Source organism: Palaemon carinicauda, chromosome 13 (genome assembly GCF_036898095.1).
Source record: "Palaemon carinicauda isolate YSFRI2023 chromosome 13, ASM3689809v2, whole genome shotgun sequence".
Classification (NCBI taxonomy): Eukaryota; Metazoa; Arthropoda; class Malacostraca; order Decapoda; family Palaemonidae; genus Palaemon; species Palaemon carinicauda.
In genome coordinates this window covers 82,122,953-82,141,623 of record NC_090737.1, presented here as the reverse complement: position 1 = coordinate 82,141,623, position 18,671 = coordinate 82,122,953, and the positions used below count along the sequence as shown (strand labels likewise).

At 53.1% G+C, this 18,671-nt stretch overlaps 1 protein-coding gene across 2 annotated transcripts in view; it reads left to right on the top strand.

The window, feature by feature from the left end:
• The window catches only part of Bet3 (blocked early in transport 3), a 144,992-nt gene that overhangs the window by 80,762 nt on the left and 45,559 nt on the right, over window positions 1-18,671 (top strand). For both annotated transcript variants that reach the window (XM_068385666.1, XM_068385665.1), the window contains exon 2: window positions 3,362-3,556. In XM_068385666.1, coding sequence (XP_068241767.1) covers window positions 3,362-3,556 — 195 coding nt within the window. The remainder of the gene's footprint in view (window positions 1-3,361; window positions 3,557-18,671) is intronic.

Here is an 18,671-nt window from a genome sequence, read left to right as displayed (position 1 = left end):
CTGTGCGCCCGCGTGCAAGGGATATCTCTCCTGTGCGCGCGCCCTACGACATCTTCTGGGGCGCGCAATCTCTCGCCCGCACGCCCACGGGCCCTTCATCTTGATCCTGCGCACACAATCGGCCTCCTGCGCACTCTCCTGTGTCTCCTGCGCACACTTCTATGCGCCATCGCTCGCCCTCGCATGCGCGCACTCGCATCAGCAGTCCCCCGCGCGATCGCCAATACCCTTCCGCGTGCGAAGCGCAGAACAGCGCACTCGCCCGGTGGAGGGGAAGGTTCCAGAAAGGTCCAGGGACATTTCTTCCTTTTCTTTTCAGGCGAACCCCCCTATGGAAACTCCTCCCAGGGATCGGTTGATCCCTGTCCCTCCAGAGGGAGTGTCTGACAGCACAGCTATCAGCCAGCAGCCGTGGTTTGGGGCACTGATCAGAGCAGTTACACAGGCTGTCAAGCCTGTTCTCTCTGAATTGGGCCACAAATCCTTTGCTGCGTCTGCCCCCCTGAAGAGGAAAAGAGGAGTTCTCTGTGGACCAAGCTGTTTCCTCGTAAGCCTTCGAGGCAGACGCCCTCCCCCCCCAGACTTTTTCTTCCTCCCTGTCGGACGACAATTTCCCGTCCTCAGGGGAGTCACGTGAGGTGAGACATTCCCCCATCGCACCAGTGAGGGAAACCCCACCTCGTGTTGGAAAGTCTTTTCGGGTAGGGGCGGAGAAGAGCCTACCTCCGTCGTTGTTGGAGTCCTGCCTCCCTCCCAGGAGGGAGTCGAAGGACTCTAAAACAGTACTAAAATCCTCGTCAAGACTTAGGACGGAGCCAGTCAGTCACTCGGAGAACGTCCGCGATTCTCCCCAAGAAGAGCCATTGGGGACAGGAGACTTTGCTGTGAGTCCAACATCCGGAGGAGAGCTAGAACATGCATTTTGGCAGGTTCTGACCCTTATGAGGACTCTCAATGGGTTTGCTGACCCAGAGATTCCCCCTTGAGAGGGCAAAGACACGGTCTTGGACCGAGTATTTGGGACTCAAAAACCTTCTAAGGCTAGTGCGGCTCTGCCCTGGTCTCGGGGTTAAGAGTACCAGGGACAAGATCGCGGTCCAGCTCTCTGAGTTAGCCTCCTCCAGCCGATCCAGTGCCGGCAACAAGCTTCTCCCACCTCCTCGCATACAGCAAAGGAGGTACTTCGAGATCTGGGAGGAACCTTGTTTAGCTCTCCCCCTTCACCATTCTTTGGAAGAGCTTACCAGGGGAGTCCCTCTTGAGAGAGACTCCAACCGGCAGGTCTCATTCTTGGCGACTGAGATCCTTAATCAGGAGAAGGTTGCGAAGTGTGCTATGCAGGCCACTTCGTGGCTGGATATCTGGTTAGGGACCTTAGGTATCCTGATACGTTCGGAGGATTTCTCCAAAGAACGTACCAGGAAAGCTATGGAGACCTTTCTACTCTCAGGCACTCGCACGATCGAGTTTCTGGCCCACCAAGTCTCAAACTTGTGGGCGAACACCATCCTGAAACGTCGGGATGCGGTGGTTGTTCATCCTCCTCATCTTCATTAGATTCTTCCGATTTTACTGGATTGAAGTGAGCTGTCTGGCTCTGACCAAACGCCTGTAAAATAGGTTTCCGTTGGGTGTAGAGTATGCACTCACCTTTTTCATTTCTGTTGTTTCATAGGAAAATTGTCCCTTACCCAGTGTTATTCTCTGTACCATGAGTGCTCTCCTCCCTTTGTGGCAGTAACAGATCTCACCTCATCTCAACTGCTAGCTTAGGGTTTGATCCAGTGGATCTCTTAGCTAGTTGTAGGTGAGTGTGTGCACCTATCTTCCTCAATCTTGTTGTGACATAAGAGGAGTACCCTAACCCTCAGGAAGATGCTCTCCCTCTCCATGAAGGAGTATTGTCTCGCCCTTTGATTGGTACCTTTGGATTGGTCGAGCTTGTTATGACGGCTACCTCCTTTGATCGAATGCTAGTGAACAGTCTTTGCTAGTATCCAACACCGGCTCCATATGTTACTCCCACTGTCCCTTTTTGCACGATGATATAAGAGGAAAGTTCTTGCCTTTAAGAGAGCTGCTTTCGTATATCAGTAGGGAGGAGCCAAGCTTACTTGCTGACCTGTATCTTTGGGATTCATCAAGCTGGGTATGACCCCATTTCCGGATGAGTGATCTCTCATGGAACAATCATCAACATTGTAGGGCAGATAAGGGTAGGGAATGTATCTCCTTGAGTCACCCGGGCTTCGATTAACTGGACCTTGTACCTGGTATGACAGGTACTTCTGGCATTCTGGCAACAGTGAACTGTACCTTCAGGGACTGAGCACCCACATTGTCTATGTTCGGTGGAATGTTTTTGTTCACCTTCCTGATCCCTTCTGGGGTACACACTAGGGTTACCTTAAGTCAAGTGGAATACCATTCTGCTTGACACTCTAGGATGGGGGTTGTAGAGAAGGTGCCTCTCTGGCCAGAACACCTTTCAGCAGATCCGTGTCTTCCTTACAAGATGGTGGAACGTTTGATGCTGGGGAGTCACATGATAGAGCTCCTTTTTTGTTGACTATGCACTGTCAAGAGAGAACTCCTCCATCCTTCTTAAAAGGTGGATGACGAATTGGTGTCTTGCAATACAATTCTCTTGATGTTTGTGGTTTGATACTGCAGACGTTATCAGTAGATAGATTTTCCATGACCTAGTACTGTATTGGGTTCCTCTTCAGCCAATTCTGGTTACTGGTAAAGGCCTTAACTGCTTCTACATCCCAATGATTAGTTATTAGAAGGTCATTGTAGTCACTCTCCTTATTCATGTATGGGACTAAAAAGGAGAACATGTCCAGGGGAAAAAAGAACCATCCAGATAGGTTCCATTGGTCTTTCGACCACCAGCGAAACACTCATATTTTAAAGGACTTGGGCTTGTGTAGTTAGGAAAAGGGCAAATGACTTTTAAATTTTGTGACTTTTCTCATTTATACAAACCTTAGTCCTTTGAATTACACTTCATATCTTAACCACCTTTCTCAGTCCTGGTCCTAAGATCAAAAGTGGTTAGTGTGTGACAGGCAGGGCCTAGAGCTTCCCCTTCGTTCCTTCTGTCTGATCTTGAACTGAAATAATCTATTTTAAAGGATTCAGGTTTTTATAGCTATGAAAAATACTAATTACTTTGAAAATTATTTTATCTTTTACTGTGAAATACCTCCATGTAAAGTTTTCATTTGCTAGAATTGAATAGAATTGTCTTTTCAGTGTGGAAGTGCTCATGAGCATCCCTTTATTCCATTAAATTATTAGACATCTATTATACACATTATATAGTGCAATTTTAGAGTAATCTTTCTCTTTTCAGAGTGGAGAATTGTTCACCCTCACGTATGGGTCCTTAGTTGCCCAGTTATTACAAGATTATGAAAATGTAGATGATGTAAATAGACAGCTTGAACGCATGGGGTATAATATTGGAATGCGTCTAATTGAAGATTTTCTTGCACGTGCTAACCCAGGTCGATGTTATGATTTAAGGGATACAGCTGATAAGATTCAGGTGAGTGCTGTTTCAATTTTTGTATGTCCCTGTTTCCATGTTAAGTAAGCAATAACCCTGTTGTTGTAATTTTTTATTTGTTCCGTAAGTGGAATACAAACCACGCTATTTAATAGGGGTTTGTTCCGTAACCTAAATACAAACCACGCTATTTACATTGGGTTTACCTTTCGGCGTAGCTGAAATGACGAGCCAATAGTTTTTAACGAGGGTTAACTACCCCCGCGCTAGTTAGCGGGGGTAGGGGAAGGGATAGCTTGCTACCCCTCCCCCTCCACACACCGGTGATTTGCTTCACTTCACTTTTGGCTCCGGCGATGAACAGACGTGTCTATCCATCGTCCTCGTTGACAGCCTTAATCTTTTTTTGCTTTTTCTTCCAGTTTGTGTGTGTGTGTGTTTTGAAGTTGGCCTCACCCTTATTGTTCACTATGCGCAAGTGCCCTGGTATTGCCGGCCGCCCTTGTGGTACTTTTATGTCAGCGGTGGACACAGATCCTCACACCCTTTGCCCGCAGTGTCGAGGCCGACGGTGTGATAAAGAGAATACGTGTAGTGAGTGCAGGGAGTGATCTGCCTCCCAGTGGGAGAGGTTTGGCCGCCGGCGTAAGAAGAAGTCCAAGAGAGACCGTTCTCCTTCCGGGGTTGCCTTGAAGGAGGAAGGCGGGACTCTCCTTTCGCCGCCCAAACCTCCTCCGAAGCTCCCCCTCGTTCGGCTCCTAAGGAGAGTCTGCCGAGTGGGAGCGCAGGCCCTAGTTCTGTTTCCCGACCTTGGATTGGGGGAGACGGCGTCGCCTCCCATAGCGGGGCGGTTCCCCCTCCTCCTCCGGGGGAGGTTGTTGCTAATGAATCTTTGTCTAGTGATGATCTTTTTCAAATTTGGGCTTCCCTGGGGCTTATGGGCCTGCCCTCCAGGGTAGCCCTGATTGACCTTGTCAAGTTAGGGGCCGCTGTTAAGCAGTCGCCGGTGATAGCAGAGGTAGATCCTCTGTCTATCGTCGACGTCGTGGTGACAGGCTTCCGACGGGTCGGGTCAATCCTCTGCAGGTACTTTTGTGGATGATGGTGCTGAAGGCTCTCCTCCCCCTTCCGTACATCCTTCGAAGTGGGAAGGGAGTCCCACGGGCTCTTCTGCTGCCAAGCCTCCCTCTAAGGGGAGTGCTTTGACTGAGACTCCCCTTCGGAGGACTGATGGTCCTGACGATCTTCCTCGTGGCCGCCTTCGCCGTAAGGCACACCGTCCGCTGCGCCGCAAGGGCCTCCCGTCTCCCTATAAGGGTGCTAAGAGGCGCCTTTTTGAACCTTCGCCTCCTTCCTCCGAGGGGGACTCTCCTCGCCGTAAGCAGCCTGCAGCTCCAGCTTCCTTAGACCTCTCTGAGGATCGGTCTCCTACGCCTTCCAGACCTTCAGCTTCTGGTGCAGATGTCCAGCAGCCTGACCTCGTCACCCAATGGGCAACGGTCCCTTCAGGGCAAAGGGAGTCTTCCCTTGCGCGTCAGGGTTCCCCTGCGCGCCCTTCTGCAGTGTTAGCGCACAGGCGCGCTCCTGCTCGTCAGCGCTCTCCTGTTCGTCAGCGATCTCCTGTTCGCCAGCGCTTTCCTGATGATCGCCCCTCTTCTCGCCAGCGCTCTCCTGAGGACATCCTTCAGCCTGTTGTTCCTGTTGAGCTCCCAGCGCTCCAGCGTTCCCCTGCTCGCCCTTCTGCAGTGTTAGCGCACAGGCGCTCTCCTGCTCGTCAGCGCCCTTCTGATGACCATCGCCCCACTGCTCGCCAGCGCTCTCCTGTGGACTTCGAATATCCTGCGGTTTCTGTTGTGTGCCCTGCGCGCCATCAGTCTCCTGAGCGCTCTAGTTTGGCCAAGGACTCTTCTCCTCGCCCTCCTGTTCGTCAACCTGTTCCTGCGCAACATCGCTCGCGTTCTCCAGCGCGTACTTCCAAAATCCCTGTACGCCCACGCGCCTCCTGTTCCTGAGCCCGTTCGTGAGCGTTCGCTTCTGCGCCCCGCGCTGGCAGTTCCCTCACAGGATTCCACGCGTCGCCCTCTTGCTCGCCAGCGATCACAGACGCATCAACATTCGCCTGCTCGTCAGCGATCTCCTGCGCGTCAACGGTCCCCAGCGCGTCAGCGATCTCCAGACCGCCCGCGTGACCTATCGCCTGCGCGCAAGCGTTTTCCAACGCGCCGTCGCCCAGAGGATCTGGAGGGACATGGGTCGCCTTCTGTTAGCTCGCCCTTGCGCGGTCTACGCGCTATCGCTCGCCAACGCGCCACCATGCGCCAGCGCGCCATCGTTCGCCTACTCGCCAGCGTTCACCAGCGCGCCGCCGATCGCCTGCTCGCAATCGCTCTCCCACGCGCTACAGGTCTCCTGAACAACATGGTCAGTGGTCATCGGATCGTTCTCGTTCGCCCGCGCGTCAACACGCTCCCTCGCCAACGCGTGCGTTCACCAGCTTGCCCACGCGCTCGTTCGCCTGTGCGCCCTCGCGCCCACTCGCCTGCGCGATCGCCATTCGTGTCGGATTTCGCAGCCCGCGACATCAGCAGGGATGCCTGTCGCCAGACCACACTCAGGATCGCCTCCACTAAAGCGCAGGACTCTTGTGCAGGATAGGGAAGACACTTCAGAGAGGTCAGTACAACTTTCTTCCCCTTTTCCTTTTCAGGCAGGTCCAGCGGTGTCCACTTCGAAGGATCGCCCGATCCCATTCCCTCCAGCGGGGATTTCGGACTCTTGTGTCTGTGGAGCGGCAGACTTGGTTTGGTCCTCTGATGCGGGCGTTAGTGAAGGCTATGAAGCCGGCACTCGCCGATCAAGGAAACAAGCCAACGGCTGCCTCGCCCCCACTGAAGAGAAGGAGAGGAGTGGACTTCGTGGTGACTTCCCCCAGGGAGAAGTTGGTTCCTAAGAGGTCTGTCAGGAAGGCCCCATCCCCTTCGTGTCTGTGGAGCGGCAGACTTGGTTTGGTCCTCTGATGCGGGCGTTAGTGAAGGCTATGAAGCCGGCACTCGCCGATCAAGGAAACAAGCCAACGGCTGCCTCGCCCCCACTGAAGAGAAGGAGAGGAGTGGACTTCGTGGTGACTTCCCCCAGGGAGAAGTTGGTTCCTAAGAGGTCTGTCAGGAAGGCCCCATCCCCTTCGCAGGCGTTTTCTCCTTCTCCCGAGGACGAGGCTTTTCCGTCCTCGGGTGAATCCAGTGAGGTGATTGTCTCCCCCTCGGCACCAAGGGGGGAGTCTTCTCCTCATGGAGGATAATCGTCTCGCGCGGAGGGTGCTTTCCGAACCTCTCTGTTGGGGGTCGTGTATCCCTCCCAGGAGGGAACCCAAGGACTCCAAGACAATCCCGAAGTCGTCTTCTAGGATTCGCCAGGAACCCGCTGCTCCCCGGGAGAACGTCCACGCTTCGCCCCAGGAAGAGATTCCGGGGACGGGAGACTTAGCTGCCAGTTCGCAAGGAGGAGACCAGCAGGAGTCTGAGCATGCCTTCTGGCAGGTCCTGAGCCTGATGAGGCAACTCAACGGGTTTCCTGGACCCCGTGATCGCCCCCCGAGAAGGCAAGGACACGGTCCTGGACCAGGTGTTCGATGTTCAGAAGCCCACTAAGACCAGTGCGGCTCTGCCCTGGTCTCGGGGGTTGAAGAGTGCCAGAGCCAGGGCCAATGCGCAACTCGCGACTCTTGCTTCCTCCAGTCATTCCTCTGCCGGGAACAAACTCATCCCACCTCCTCGTCTCCAGCAGAGGAGGTATTTTGAGATCTTGGGGAGTCTAGTCTCGCTCTTCCTCTCCATCATTCCGTAGAAGAGCTTGCTAAGGGAGTTCCTCTCGAGAAGCTCTCCGCCCGGCAGGTGACGTTCTCGGCGTCGGAGATCCTGAGCCATGAGAAGGTCGCGAAGTGCGCCATGCAGGCCACTTCGTGGCTGGATATATGGCTAGGGACTCTGGGCATCCTATTGCGCTCCGAGGACTTGTCTAAGGAGACCAATAGGAAGGCCCCGGAGACCTTCTTACTCTCGAGCACCCGCACCATCGAGTTCCTGGCACATCAGGTCACCACCTTGTGGGCCAACTCGGTATTGAAGCGGCGCGATGCGGTGACCGAGAAGTTCCACCCGAAGGTCCCCGCCGTGGATGTCTGTAGGCTCAGACATGCTTCCCTCCTTGGGGAGAATCTGTTGGAGCCCCAGGATATGGAACAAACGGCTGAGAGATGGAGGAAATCTAGCCAGGACTCCCTCCTCCATAGGGCCCTTACAGCTCGGCCCTATAAGCCTCTAGCTCCGCAGCAACAGCAGCAGCAGCCTCGCAAGGCACCAAAGCAGACACCGGCAGCTAAGAAAGTGGTGTCTAAGCCCCAGCCCTTTCCAGCCAAGGCCAAGAGGAGCGGTAAGTCCTCCAGGGGAGGCAAGACTCCTAGAGGGAGCGGCCACAGCCGCAAACACTAGGAGTGGCAATCCCCCCGCGTGTCCACCTGTGGGGGGATGCCTTCAACATTGCGTGCACAGGTGGCAGCAATACGGGGCCGATGCTTGGACGATTTCTGTGATCGGCCAAGGCTATCGCGTCCCGTTCATAACATCTCAACCTCCCCTGACAGCGAATCCAGTGTTGTTGACCTCCTATGCCATGGGATCGGTAAAGGGGCTAGCCCTTCGGGCAGAAGTCGAGACCATGCTCAAGAAGGATGCTCTCCAGGAGGTCGTCAACGGCTCCCCAGGCTTCTTCAGTCGACTCTTTCTTGTAAAGAAGGCGTCTGGAGGCTGGAGACCTGTCATCGACCTCTCGGCTCTGAACGGGTTTGTCAAGCAAACTCGGTTCAGCATGGAGACAGCGGACACGGTCAGACTTGCGGTGAGACCTCTAGACTTCATGTGCACACTGAATCTAAAGGACGCGTACTTCCAGATCCCAATCCATACGTCTTCCAGGAAGTACTTGAGATTCTGCCTAGACGACAAGACCTACCAGTTCAAGGTGCTGTGTTTCGGTCTCTCCATAGCACCTCAGGTGTTCACCAGAGTGTTCACCCTGATTTCATCTTGGGTGCACAGGAACGGCATCCGTCTCCTTCGTTATCTGGACGACTGGCTGATCCTAGCAGACTCGGAGTCGACCCTTCTTCGGCACCGAGACAGGCTTCTGGGTCTTTGCCAGGACCTGAGGATCGTGGTAAACCTCGAGAAGTCCTTTCTGCAGCCGTCCCAACGACTGGTTTATCTAGGTATGTTGATAGACACCAATCTCCACAAAGCCTTTCCATCAGACGACAGGATAGCAAGGCTGAGGAGGGTGGCGGAACCCTTCCTCAGGCGAGAAGAGCTTCCCGCCCAATCGTGGTTGCGTCTCTTAGGTCACCTGTCCTCCCTGGCTCGTCTGGTTCCAAATGGCCGCCTCAGGATGAGATCCCTGCAGTGGCGGCTCAAGTCCCGGTGGAATCAAGGATCCGATTCCCCGGATGTACGGGTCCCGGTATGATCTTTGGAACGGATGGACCTGCGGTGGTGGCTGGTCGACGAGAACCTGCGAAAGGGAGTGAGTCTTCTCGTCCTCCCCCCGGAATTGACACTGTTTTCGGACGCGTCAAAAGAAGGGTGGGGGCCGCGCGTTCTGAACCAGAGGACCTCAGGCCTTTGGTCAGAATCAGAAAAGTGCCTGCACATCAACCTGCTAGAGTTGAAGGCCGTCTTTCTGGCTCTTCAACAGTTCCAACGGACCCTGGCGGGTCACTCCGTGGTGGTGATGAGCGACAACACCACAGTAGTGGCTTATATCAACAAGCAGGGAGGTACTTTTTCGCAGCAGCTATCCCATCTTGCAGTAGAGATTCTGAGGTGGACCGAAGTCCACTCGATAACACTATCAGCTCGCTTCATTCCTGGCAAGAGGAATGTGCTCGCCGACAGTCTGAGCAGGGCTTCGCAGATAGTGAGTACCGAGTGGTCTTTGGATCCTCAGATAGCCAACAAAGTCTTGACTTTGTGGGGTTCCTCGACCGTGGACCTGTTCGCGACAGCGTTGAATTTCAAGCTGCCTCTGTACTGCTCCCCAGTCCCGGACCTCAAGGCTCTCTGGCAAGATGCTTTCCAGCAACGGTGGGACAACATCGACGTGTACGCCTTCCCACCGTTCTGTCTGATGAGAAGGGTGCTCAACAGGACCAGACTATCGGTCAACTGTTCGATGACTGATAGCTCCTCTATGGCATCACGCGGAATGGTTCCCGGGCCTTGCAGCTCCTGACGGAGCTCCCGAGAGAACTTCCTCCACGACGTGAGCTTCTCAGACAACCCCACTCCAACATCCCTCACAAGGCCGTGGCCTCGCTTCGGCTTCACGCCTGGAGACTGTCCAGCGTCTCCTCACGGAGAGAGGCTTTTCGCAACAGGTTGCGGAGAGAATGTCTCAGCACCTGCGAAAGTCCTCTGAAGGAGTCTACCAGGCGAAGCGGAGAGTCTTTTGTGGTTGGTGTCGTGTGAGGGGTATCTCTCCACTCGATGCCACTATTCCAGCAATAGCGGAGTTCCTCGTTTATCTGCGGGAGGAAATGCGCCTTTCTGTCTCGGCAGTGAAAGGCTATCGCTCAGCCTTAAGCTTGGCATTCAGGCTGAAAGGCGTGGACATTTCTTCCTTGCTAGAACTCTCTCTACTCATACGTAGCTATGAGCTTACCTGCCCCCAGTCGGAAGTGAGACCTCCTCCTTGGAACGTGGTTCGGGTTCTCAGGGCTCTTAAGAGACTTCCCTTTGAACCATTACGCCAGGCCTCTGATCGCCACCTGTCTTGGAAGACGGCTTTCCTGCTCGCTTTGGCTTCGGCCAAGCGAGTTAGTGAACTTCATAATCTCTCGTACGACATCGCCCATTCAAGGGGATGGGGGGAGGTAACGTTCAGGTTCGTCCCTGAGTTTGTTGCCAAGACTCAGAATCCTGGAGTGCCGGATCCACGGTTCGACTCTTTCAGGATCGCGAGTCTCCGTTCTGTAACAAGCGACCCAGACCAGCTGCTACTATGTCCAGTGAGGTGTCTGAGGTACTACTTGAAGAGAACAGCTGCAGTCCGTCCTCAAGTGCGGGCCTTGTTTGTAAGCACAGGCAGGACGAAGAGGAGGGTCACCAGGAACACCATCTCAGCTTGGATTCGAAGGGTTAGCCACCACGCCTTGAATCCAGACCCTCCTCCGTCACGTCGCCCTAGGGCACACGACGTCAGGGGTGTTGCTACGTCCCTGGCCTTCAAGAGAAACTTCTCTGTGACGCAGGTGCTTCAAGCTGGGGTCTGGAAGCGTCAGACGACCTTCACAGCCCACTACCTGCAGGACGTGACCCACAGGAGCCTCGATACGTTTTCTATCGGCCCTGTGGTGGCTGCACAACAGCTGGTCTAACCTCAGGCTCCTTTATGGACAAGTAGCAGTAGGTTGAGGGCGTTGTTACCCGGTTTTAGTCTGCGTGAATGAAAGAGTATGTCTGACCCTTACTTCTTTCTTCATTCTCCCCTCTCTTGGGGAAGCAGCATCCTGGTCTTCGCATAGCTGACCTCGACCTCTGCAGGTAACCCATGCTTCCTTGTGCTCCTAGTATTAAGTTTAATACTGTCGCGTCCCCCATACCCTGACGAGGTGGTATTGGGAACGTCCTATCCTAGATTCCTATTCAAAGGTCTCAAGGTCAACTTCATAGGACGAGTCACGCTTTCCTCCACACACAACTTATGTAGGCCACTCGTTCCTAGCGAAGCAAGGAACTTGTGAGGTGCAGGGGCTCCCTCTCTCAAGTGCTACACACTGGGAGGCGGAGCCCCCGGGCAAAGCCAAAGTCAGTAAGGCTGGGGACTTTCCACCCTTCCTAAGGGGTAAGTCACCCAATGTAAATAGCGTGGTTTGTATTTCGGATACGGAACAAATGACAAATTCGGAGATAATTTGTATTTTTCCTAACCATACAAACCTTAGCTATTTACACATATTTGCCCGCCAGCCCTGGCCCCCAAGTCAAGTCCTACCTCTAAGCGAAGTGAAGCAAATCACCGGTGTGTGGGGGGGGGAGGGGTAGCAAGCTATCCCTTCCCCTATCCCCGCTAACTAGCGCGGGGGTAGTTAACCCTCGTTAAAAACTATTGGCTCGTCATTTCAGCTACGTCGAAAGGTAAACCCAATGTAAATAGCTAAGGTTTGTATGGTTAGGAAAAATACAAATTATCTCCGAATTTGTCATATTACTTTCGGCGTAGCTGAAATGACGAGCCATTAATTTTTAACGAGGGTTTACTACCCACACCACTAGTTAGCGGGGATAGGGGAGGGTAGTTTGCTACCCCCCTCTCTCACACACCTGTGCTTGAGCTCACTTTGCTCTCAGCTCGGATGGTGGTCGAACGTGTCCTCTCTCATCCTCGCCGTCATATTGGCAGCCATTTAATTGCTTTTGTTCTTTCTTTTTCTAGTTTCTGTGTATGTGAAGTTGGCCTCTGCGATCATGCGCACCTGCCCTGGTTTTCCCGACCGCCCCTGTGGAACGTTCATGTCGGTGGTCAAGACTGATCCTCACACCCTTTGTCCTTCTTGTAGGGGCCAACGGTGTGATAGTGTCAACAAGTGTAGTGAGTGTAGGGAGTGGTCTGCCTCCCAGTGGGAGAGGTTTTCACGACGACGGAAGAAGAAGTCCAAACAGGATATTTCTCCTTCGAAGGTTGACATCCAATTGGGTGCTGCTGTCATGCAAGCGTCGTCACCGTCAGAGGTTGATCCTCTGTCTCTTGTCGACGTTGTGGTGTCGGAGGTATCCAATGCGGTTTCACCCATCTCCTCTTCCACACCAGACTCTATGGTGGGTTTTCAGGCCTCGCACGACCTCTCGGTTCCGGAGAACCAGACATTGCTGAAGGAGCTGATTAGCTCAGGAGGTAAGGCCCTCAAGTTCCTGTCCTACCAGTCCCTCTCACAGGCGGCCAATTGGGGTCTTCGCAAGAGGGACACAGTTCTCAGCAAATTGATCAGGAGGCTTCTGGACAGGGAAGCGAGGGCCCTTAGGAACTTACCCCTGTGGGGTGAGTCAGTGTTCCCTCTGCAGGCGGTGGAGGAGACGGTAGAGAGGGTTAGGAAACTCAAGGATGCTGGAGAACCCAGACCCCCTCCAACAAGAAGACCTGCCCATAGAAGACCATCTTCCTATGTCTCTCTCCTTCCCCGCGCTTCACCTAGCCAACCCAGAAGGGACGCCTCGACTACGGCCTGGCCCCAGTCTTCGCAGCCCACCCGTAGAGGAGCTTTGACTTCGCAGTCAGCCTTCAGGCCTTACTATTCGGGCTCCAGGAGAGGGCGTTCAGGCCGCGCCTCTCGACGCAGGTAGGAAGAGAGGCCCCCTACTCCTGCCGACACCTCAGATGAGGGGATGCCTCAAACGATCTTGGCAAGCATGGCGGGACCACGGAGCGGATCCGTGGACCGTAGCTGTACTAAAGGAGGGGTACAGGCTGCCCTTCCTAGCGGAACCCCCACCTCTGATCCCAGATCAACAGGCGGAGTGGTTGGCACCCAAGGACCCCTTGAGAGTAGCAGCGTTGCAGGAAGAAGTCTCGGCAATGCTGGCGAAGGGTGCAGTAGAGCCAGTCAAGAGCCTAGGTTCAGGGTTCTACAGCAGGCTCTTCCTGTTGGAGAAAGTGACAGGGGGCTGGAGACCAGTCATAGACCTCTCAGCCCTCAACAAGTTCGTGTGCAAGACCGACTTCAAGATGGACACCGCGAAGTCGGTCCTAGCAGCCTTGTGGGAGGAGGACTTCATGATGTTCATAGACCTCAAGGACGCCTACTTCCAGGTCCCTGTCCATCCCTCCAGCAGGAAGTACCTAAGGGTGAAATGGGATACTCAAACGTTGCAGTTCAGGACCCTCTGCTTCGGACTGTCGACAGCTCCTCGGGTCTTCACGAGGATCTTCGCAACAGTTTCAGCCTGGGCACACAAACAGGGTATCCGCCTGATTCGGTACATAGACGACTGGTTGTTGCTTTCAGCCTCAGAGGAAGTACTGAGGGAGCAAGGGGCGAAGCTCCTGCAGTTCTGCAATGTCTTGGGTATCATCATCAACCTGCAAAAATCCCAGCTGAAACCCTCCACCAGGATGACCTACCTCGGAATGGTCCTAGACTCCCGGTTGGCGAGAGCATTCCCCTCCGCGGAGAGACTGGACAACCTGGGACAGATCCTCCGGCCCTTCCTGGCGGGCCAGCCTAAGAGAGCCAAGGACTGGCAAAGACTGATAGGCCACCTCGTGTCATTTGGAGAAGTTAGTCCCCCAAGGGAGGCTCAAACTCAGGGGAGTGCAGTGGAACCTGAAGGAGCTCTGGAACGAGGGGGACTCCCCGCACAAGATAGTCCCGGTGTCCCCGGAGATGGAGGAGGTCCTGGAGCGGTAGTACGTCAGATCGAACACCCTCAAGGGAATGCCCTTCGAAGCCGACCCTCCGGAGATGCTTCTGTTCACGGACGCGTCCAAGGAGGGTTGGGGTGCCCATCTCCTCGACAAGACAGCAAAAGGAAAATGGGAAGGTGAGGAGATGGGCCTGCACATAAATGTGCTAGAGATGATGGCAGTACAAAGGGCGTGCCTAGAGTTCGTCCAGCTGCTCCGGGGAAACACCGTGGCGCTGATGTGCGACAACGCCACGGTGGTGGCCTACGTGAAAAAGCAAGGAGGACTGAAGTCGAAGGAATTGTGCAGTCTCACAATGGAGTTCCTAGAATGGACCGAAGTACTGTAGAGCAAATCAAAATCTCAGCCAGGTTCGTTCCAGGGAAGAGAAACGTCCTGGCCGACGGCCTCAGCAGGATGGGTCAAGTGGTAGGGTCTGAGTGGTCCCTGCACCCAGAAGTGGCCAAGTCCCTCATTCTGAAGTGGGGCTCGCCGGTGATAGACCTCTTCGCCATGAGACTGAACGCACAGCTCCCCGTGTTTTGTTCTCCTGTGCCAGATCCAGCAGCAGCCTTTGAGGACGCCTTCCAACACCCTTGGGAAAACCTCAACATTTACGCCTTCCCTCCCTTCGGGATGCTCAGACAGGTCCTCAACAGGGTAAGACGGGCGGACAACCTGTGGATGACTTTGGTAGCGCCCTGGTGGCCGGAGAGAGAGTGGTTTGCGGATCTAAAGGAACTGGCTCGCCTTCCACCTTAGCCTCTTCCTGACAGACCAGACCTTCTCCAGCAGCCTCACTTCCAAAGGTTCCACGAAAACCCTCGATCCCTCCGCCTTCACGCGTGGAGGTTATCGAGCGTCTCCTGAGGAAGGAAGGATATTCATCGAGGACGGCATCGAGGATGTCAGGGTACCTGAGACGTTCGTCAGTCGCCGTATACCAGGCTAAGTGGGCTACCTTCACTAAGTGGTGCTCCTCGAAGAACATCAGGCCGTTAGGGGCCTTCATTCCCAAGATAGCAGACTTCCTGGTCTACCTTAGGGACGAAGTGGGTACTTCCATCCCAGCCATCAAAGGAGTCCGGGCAGCCCTGGGACAAGTCTTCCTCCTGAAGGGCATCAACTTAGGAGCCTCCAGACATATCTCGATGCTCATCAAGAGCTTCGAGCAGTTGTGCCCCCCCCCCACAGGCCGCTAGAGTGCCCCATTGGGATGTGGCTAGGGTACTGAAGATGCTTTTGGAACCTCCCTTCGAGCCCCTCAAGGACATCTTAGACAAGGAGCTCACCCTCAAGACGGTCTTTCTGTTAGCTCTGGCATCAGCAAAACGAGTAGGTGAGATTCATGGGCTGTCTACGAGGTCTCACACTCGAAGGGATGGCGAGAGGCTATCTTCAGATTCTTACCCTCCTTCGTGGCCAAGATTCAGAATCCAGCTGTTTGGGACCCAAAGTTTGAAGGATTCTCAGTGCCAGCTATCCCTCGTTCGGACAACCTGAGGGACTTGCTTCTGTGTCCAATCAGGACGGTACGTAAGTACCTCGAGAGGACGGCCAAACTTCGCCCCGTAACCAATAGTCTGTTCGTCTCCTTACTGGTAAAGAAGCCAGTCTCCAAAAATACGATCTCCTCCTGGCTGCGGCAGGTGATCATGAGAGCCTACAGTAGTGCAGGGGTTCCTCTCCCGGAGAAGCCTAGACCCCACGACATTAGAGGACTAAGTACTTCGTTGGCCTTTGAGAAGAACATGGCAGTTAGCCAAATCCTGAGGGCAGGTACATGGTCTAGTCAGTCAACCTTCACAGCTCACTACTTAAAGGATTGTTCGAGGAGGTCCCTGGACGGATTCTCTCTTGGTCCCGTCATTTCCGCGCTCCAAAAGATTTAAAGGTGTAGTCCCGGGAAAACCACGGGCAGTAAGTCCAAGAGACACAGGTTCCTTCCTTACTCCTCTTTTCCCCTATTACATCCCCTGAAATGACCCTAAAATCCTTTAACTGCCATGGGATACACTGTCAGTAGAAGAATACGTCTCCTAGGATTTTTACAGAGGTGAGTTACTTAGACACTAAGATAGTTTTTTGAGTAGTTTTCCCTATTTCTCGTGTTTTCCTTTGGGGGTCAGCAGAACCTAGCCTCCTATCTAGGTTCCTTTTTTCCCCTCATCACAGTCTCTGGGTCCTGAGGGACACTCCCACCTCCTAAGGTATAAGTCTCCTAAGAAAGTAGTTCGAGGTAAGTACTCCATGTTGGAACAAATCACAAATTTTAAGTAATTTGTATTTTTCCTAACAGTACTTACCTCAAACTACTTTCGGGTTATGGCCCACCCATCATGCCCCGAGTGCCTTACAGGACTTGTAGAAACCTATCTGTCAAAAACTTACTGGAGATCGAGACCTGACCAAGCATGCTCTCTGACCCAGGGTTGCCTCATGGCGCGTATCACTCTGCCAGAGGTTACCCCGCATAGAAAACGGGAGTAGGGTAAGCTACACAAAATTCTGGTCGGTTGGGAGGAGATCCCAGATACTCCTAAGAAAGTAGTTCGAGGTAAGTACTGTTAGGAAAAATACAAATTACTTAAAATTTGTGATTTTTCGCTTTGCTCAAAATCTGTTTAATACGTCAAAAAGAGAGGGGGACATATGTCGCACTATTCCATCCTCGTCCGTTGGCCCAATTTAGAAAGATACCAGCATTCACCTCTCTTAGAGAACCATCTAGCAGTAGAAGCCTCAGATGGACAGAGAACAGCTATGTGCCCCCATCCGCTCACGTCTTTCCTGGTACAGAAATGTGCTTGCAGATAATCTGAACAGACCACTCAGATAGTGGGCTCCTATTGCCTTTGAATCATCTTGTATCTAGCAAAGTCTTAACTTTTTGAGGTCCCCGACTGTGGCCATGCTCGCAACGGCCCTGAAATTCAGTCTCCCGCTCGACCGTTCACCAGGCCCTTGAATAAGATGTATTCCAAGATCGGTGGGACAGCTTAGAGATGTACACCTTTTTTTCTCCCATTCGGTCTGGTGAGAAAGTCCTCAGCCAAGTCAGGATAAGCAAGATCTTATCAATGACTCCAATAGCTTCGCTATGGCATCCCGCAGAATGATTCCCGGACCTTCTGCAGCTCCTGACGGAGTTCCGAGGGATCTTCCTCCATGACACAATCTTCCAAACAGCCACATGCTAACACTTTCCTAAGCCATAGCTTTGCTTCGACTTCACGCCTGGGACAATCCTACACCACCTCTCTCAGAGAAACCTTTTGCAACGAGTTGCGGAAAAGATGTCTAGGCACCTCAGACACTTTTCAGCGTCGGTCATCCAGGCGAAGTGTTCGGTCCTTTGTGACTGATGTCATGGAAGGGGATTCTCTCCCATCGATGCCTTTACTTATACAAGGTTTGTGATAACTTGTCCCCCGTTGGATCTCAACCTCCTCCTGGGAACGCGGTTCGGAAAGGCCTACGAACCTTTATGCCAGGCAGCAGATCGCTTCCTTACATGGAAGACACCCCTTTCTACTCACTTGGGCTTTGACCAAGCGAGTTAGTGTGTTGTATGATCCATTTTTTGATGTCTCCTACTCTAGGAGACGGGGAGAAGTAATCCTCAGCGGCGTCCCTGAGTTGATTGCCAAGACTCAAAATCAGAGTGTGCTGTACCCTAGGTGCAACCCATTTCGGATAAAGAGTTTTCGTTCGGTAACCAAAGACCCATCAACTGGGGTTTTACCCAGTGAGGAGTCTGTGGTGTTACCTTAAAAGAACGACACCAGCTTGCCCCCGTGTGTCGGCGCTGTTGACCAGCACGGGGAAAGTCAAGAGGATGGTCTCAAGGATTTCCTTCCCCTCTGGGATCGGAAGGCAATTGAGGTTGCTCTCAATCTAGATCCCCCTCCATCCTAAGACACAGAGTTCGTAACATCAGTGGCGTTGCTACGTCCCTGGCGTTCAAGAAACTATTCTGTGGCGCATATACTTTAATTGGGCATGTGGAAGTGTCAATCGACCTTCACGGCCCACTACCTGCAAAGACGTAACCCACAAGAACATGGAGACCTTTTCCATTGGTCCTGTGGTGGTCGCACAACAGATGGTCTAAACAACTCGGGCTCCTTGATGGACAAGTAGCAGAGGGTTGAGGGCTGAGGTTACCCAGATTAGTCTGGGGTGTATGAGTAAGAATGACTGGCTCTTTTCTTTTTTTCACCTTCTCCCCTCTGGGGAAAACAGCTCTGCAAGCCTCAGCATAGCTGACCTCACCTCGCTTCAGGTAAGACTCATTTCCCTTGTGCCTCCTAAGTATAGAATAATAATTTGTTACGTCCCCAATACTAATTTGAGGGAGGGTATTGGGTAAGTCCTAAGAACAATAAGTTTTGTACTCGAGTTCCTATGTTAAAGACAAACCGCGCTGTTAGTTCCACTCACACACAAGCTTCTGCAGGCCGCTATCAGTGCATTACCTCATTTTGGCACTTGATTTTAGCGAGGGTAGGGTCCCTTTTATCGATCACAGATCTAAATAGAGAGGACCCCGGGTCATAACCAAGGCCAGTTGGTGAGGCCTTCCTCCCTCCTAAGAGTAAGTCACCCCTATAAATAGCAGAGGGTTTGTATCTACGCCGGAACAAATAACAAATTTGTAAGTAATTTGTATTTTTCGTAGTATACAAACCTGGAGCTATTTATA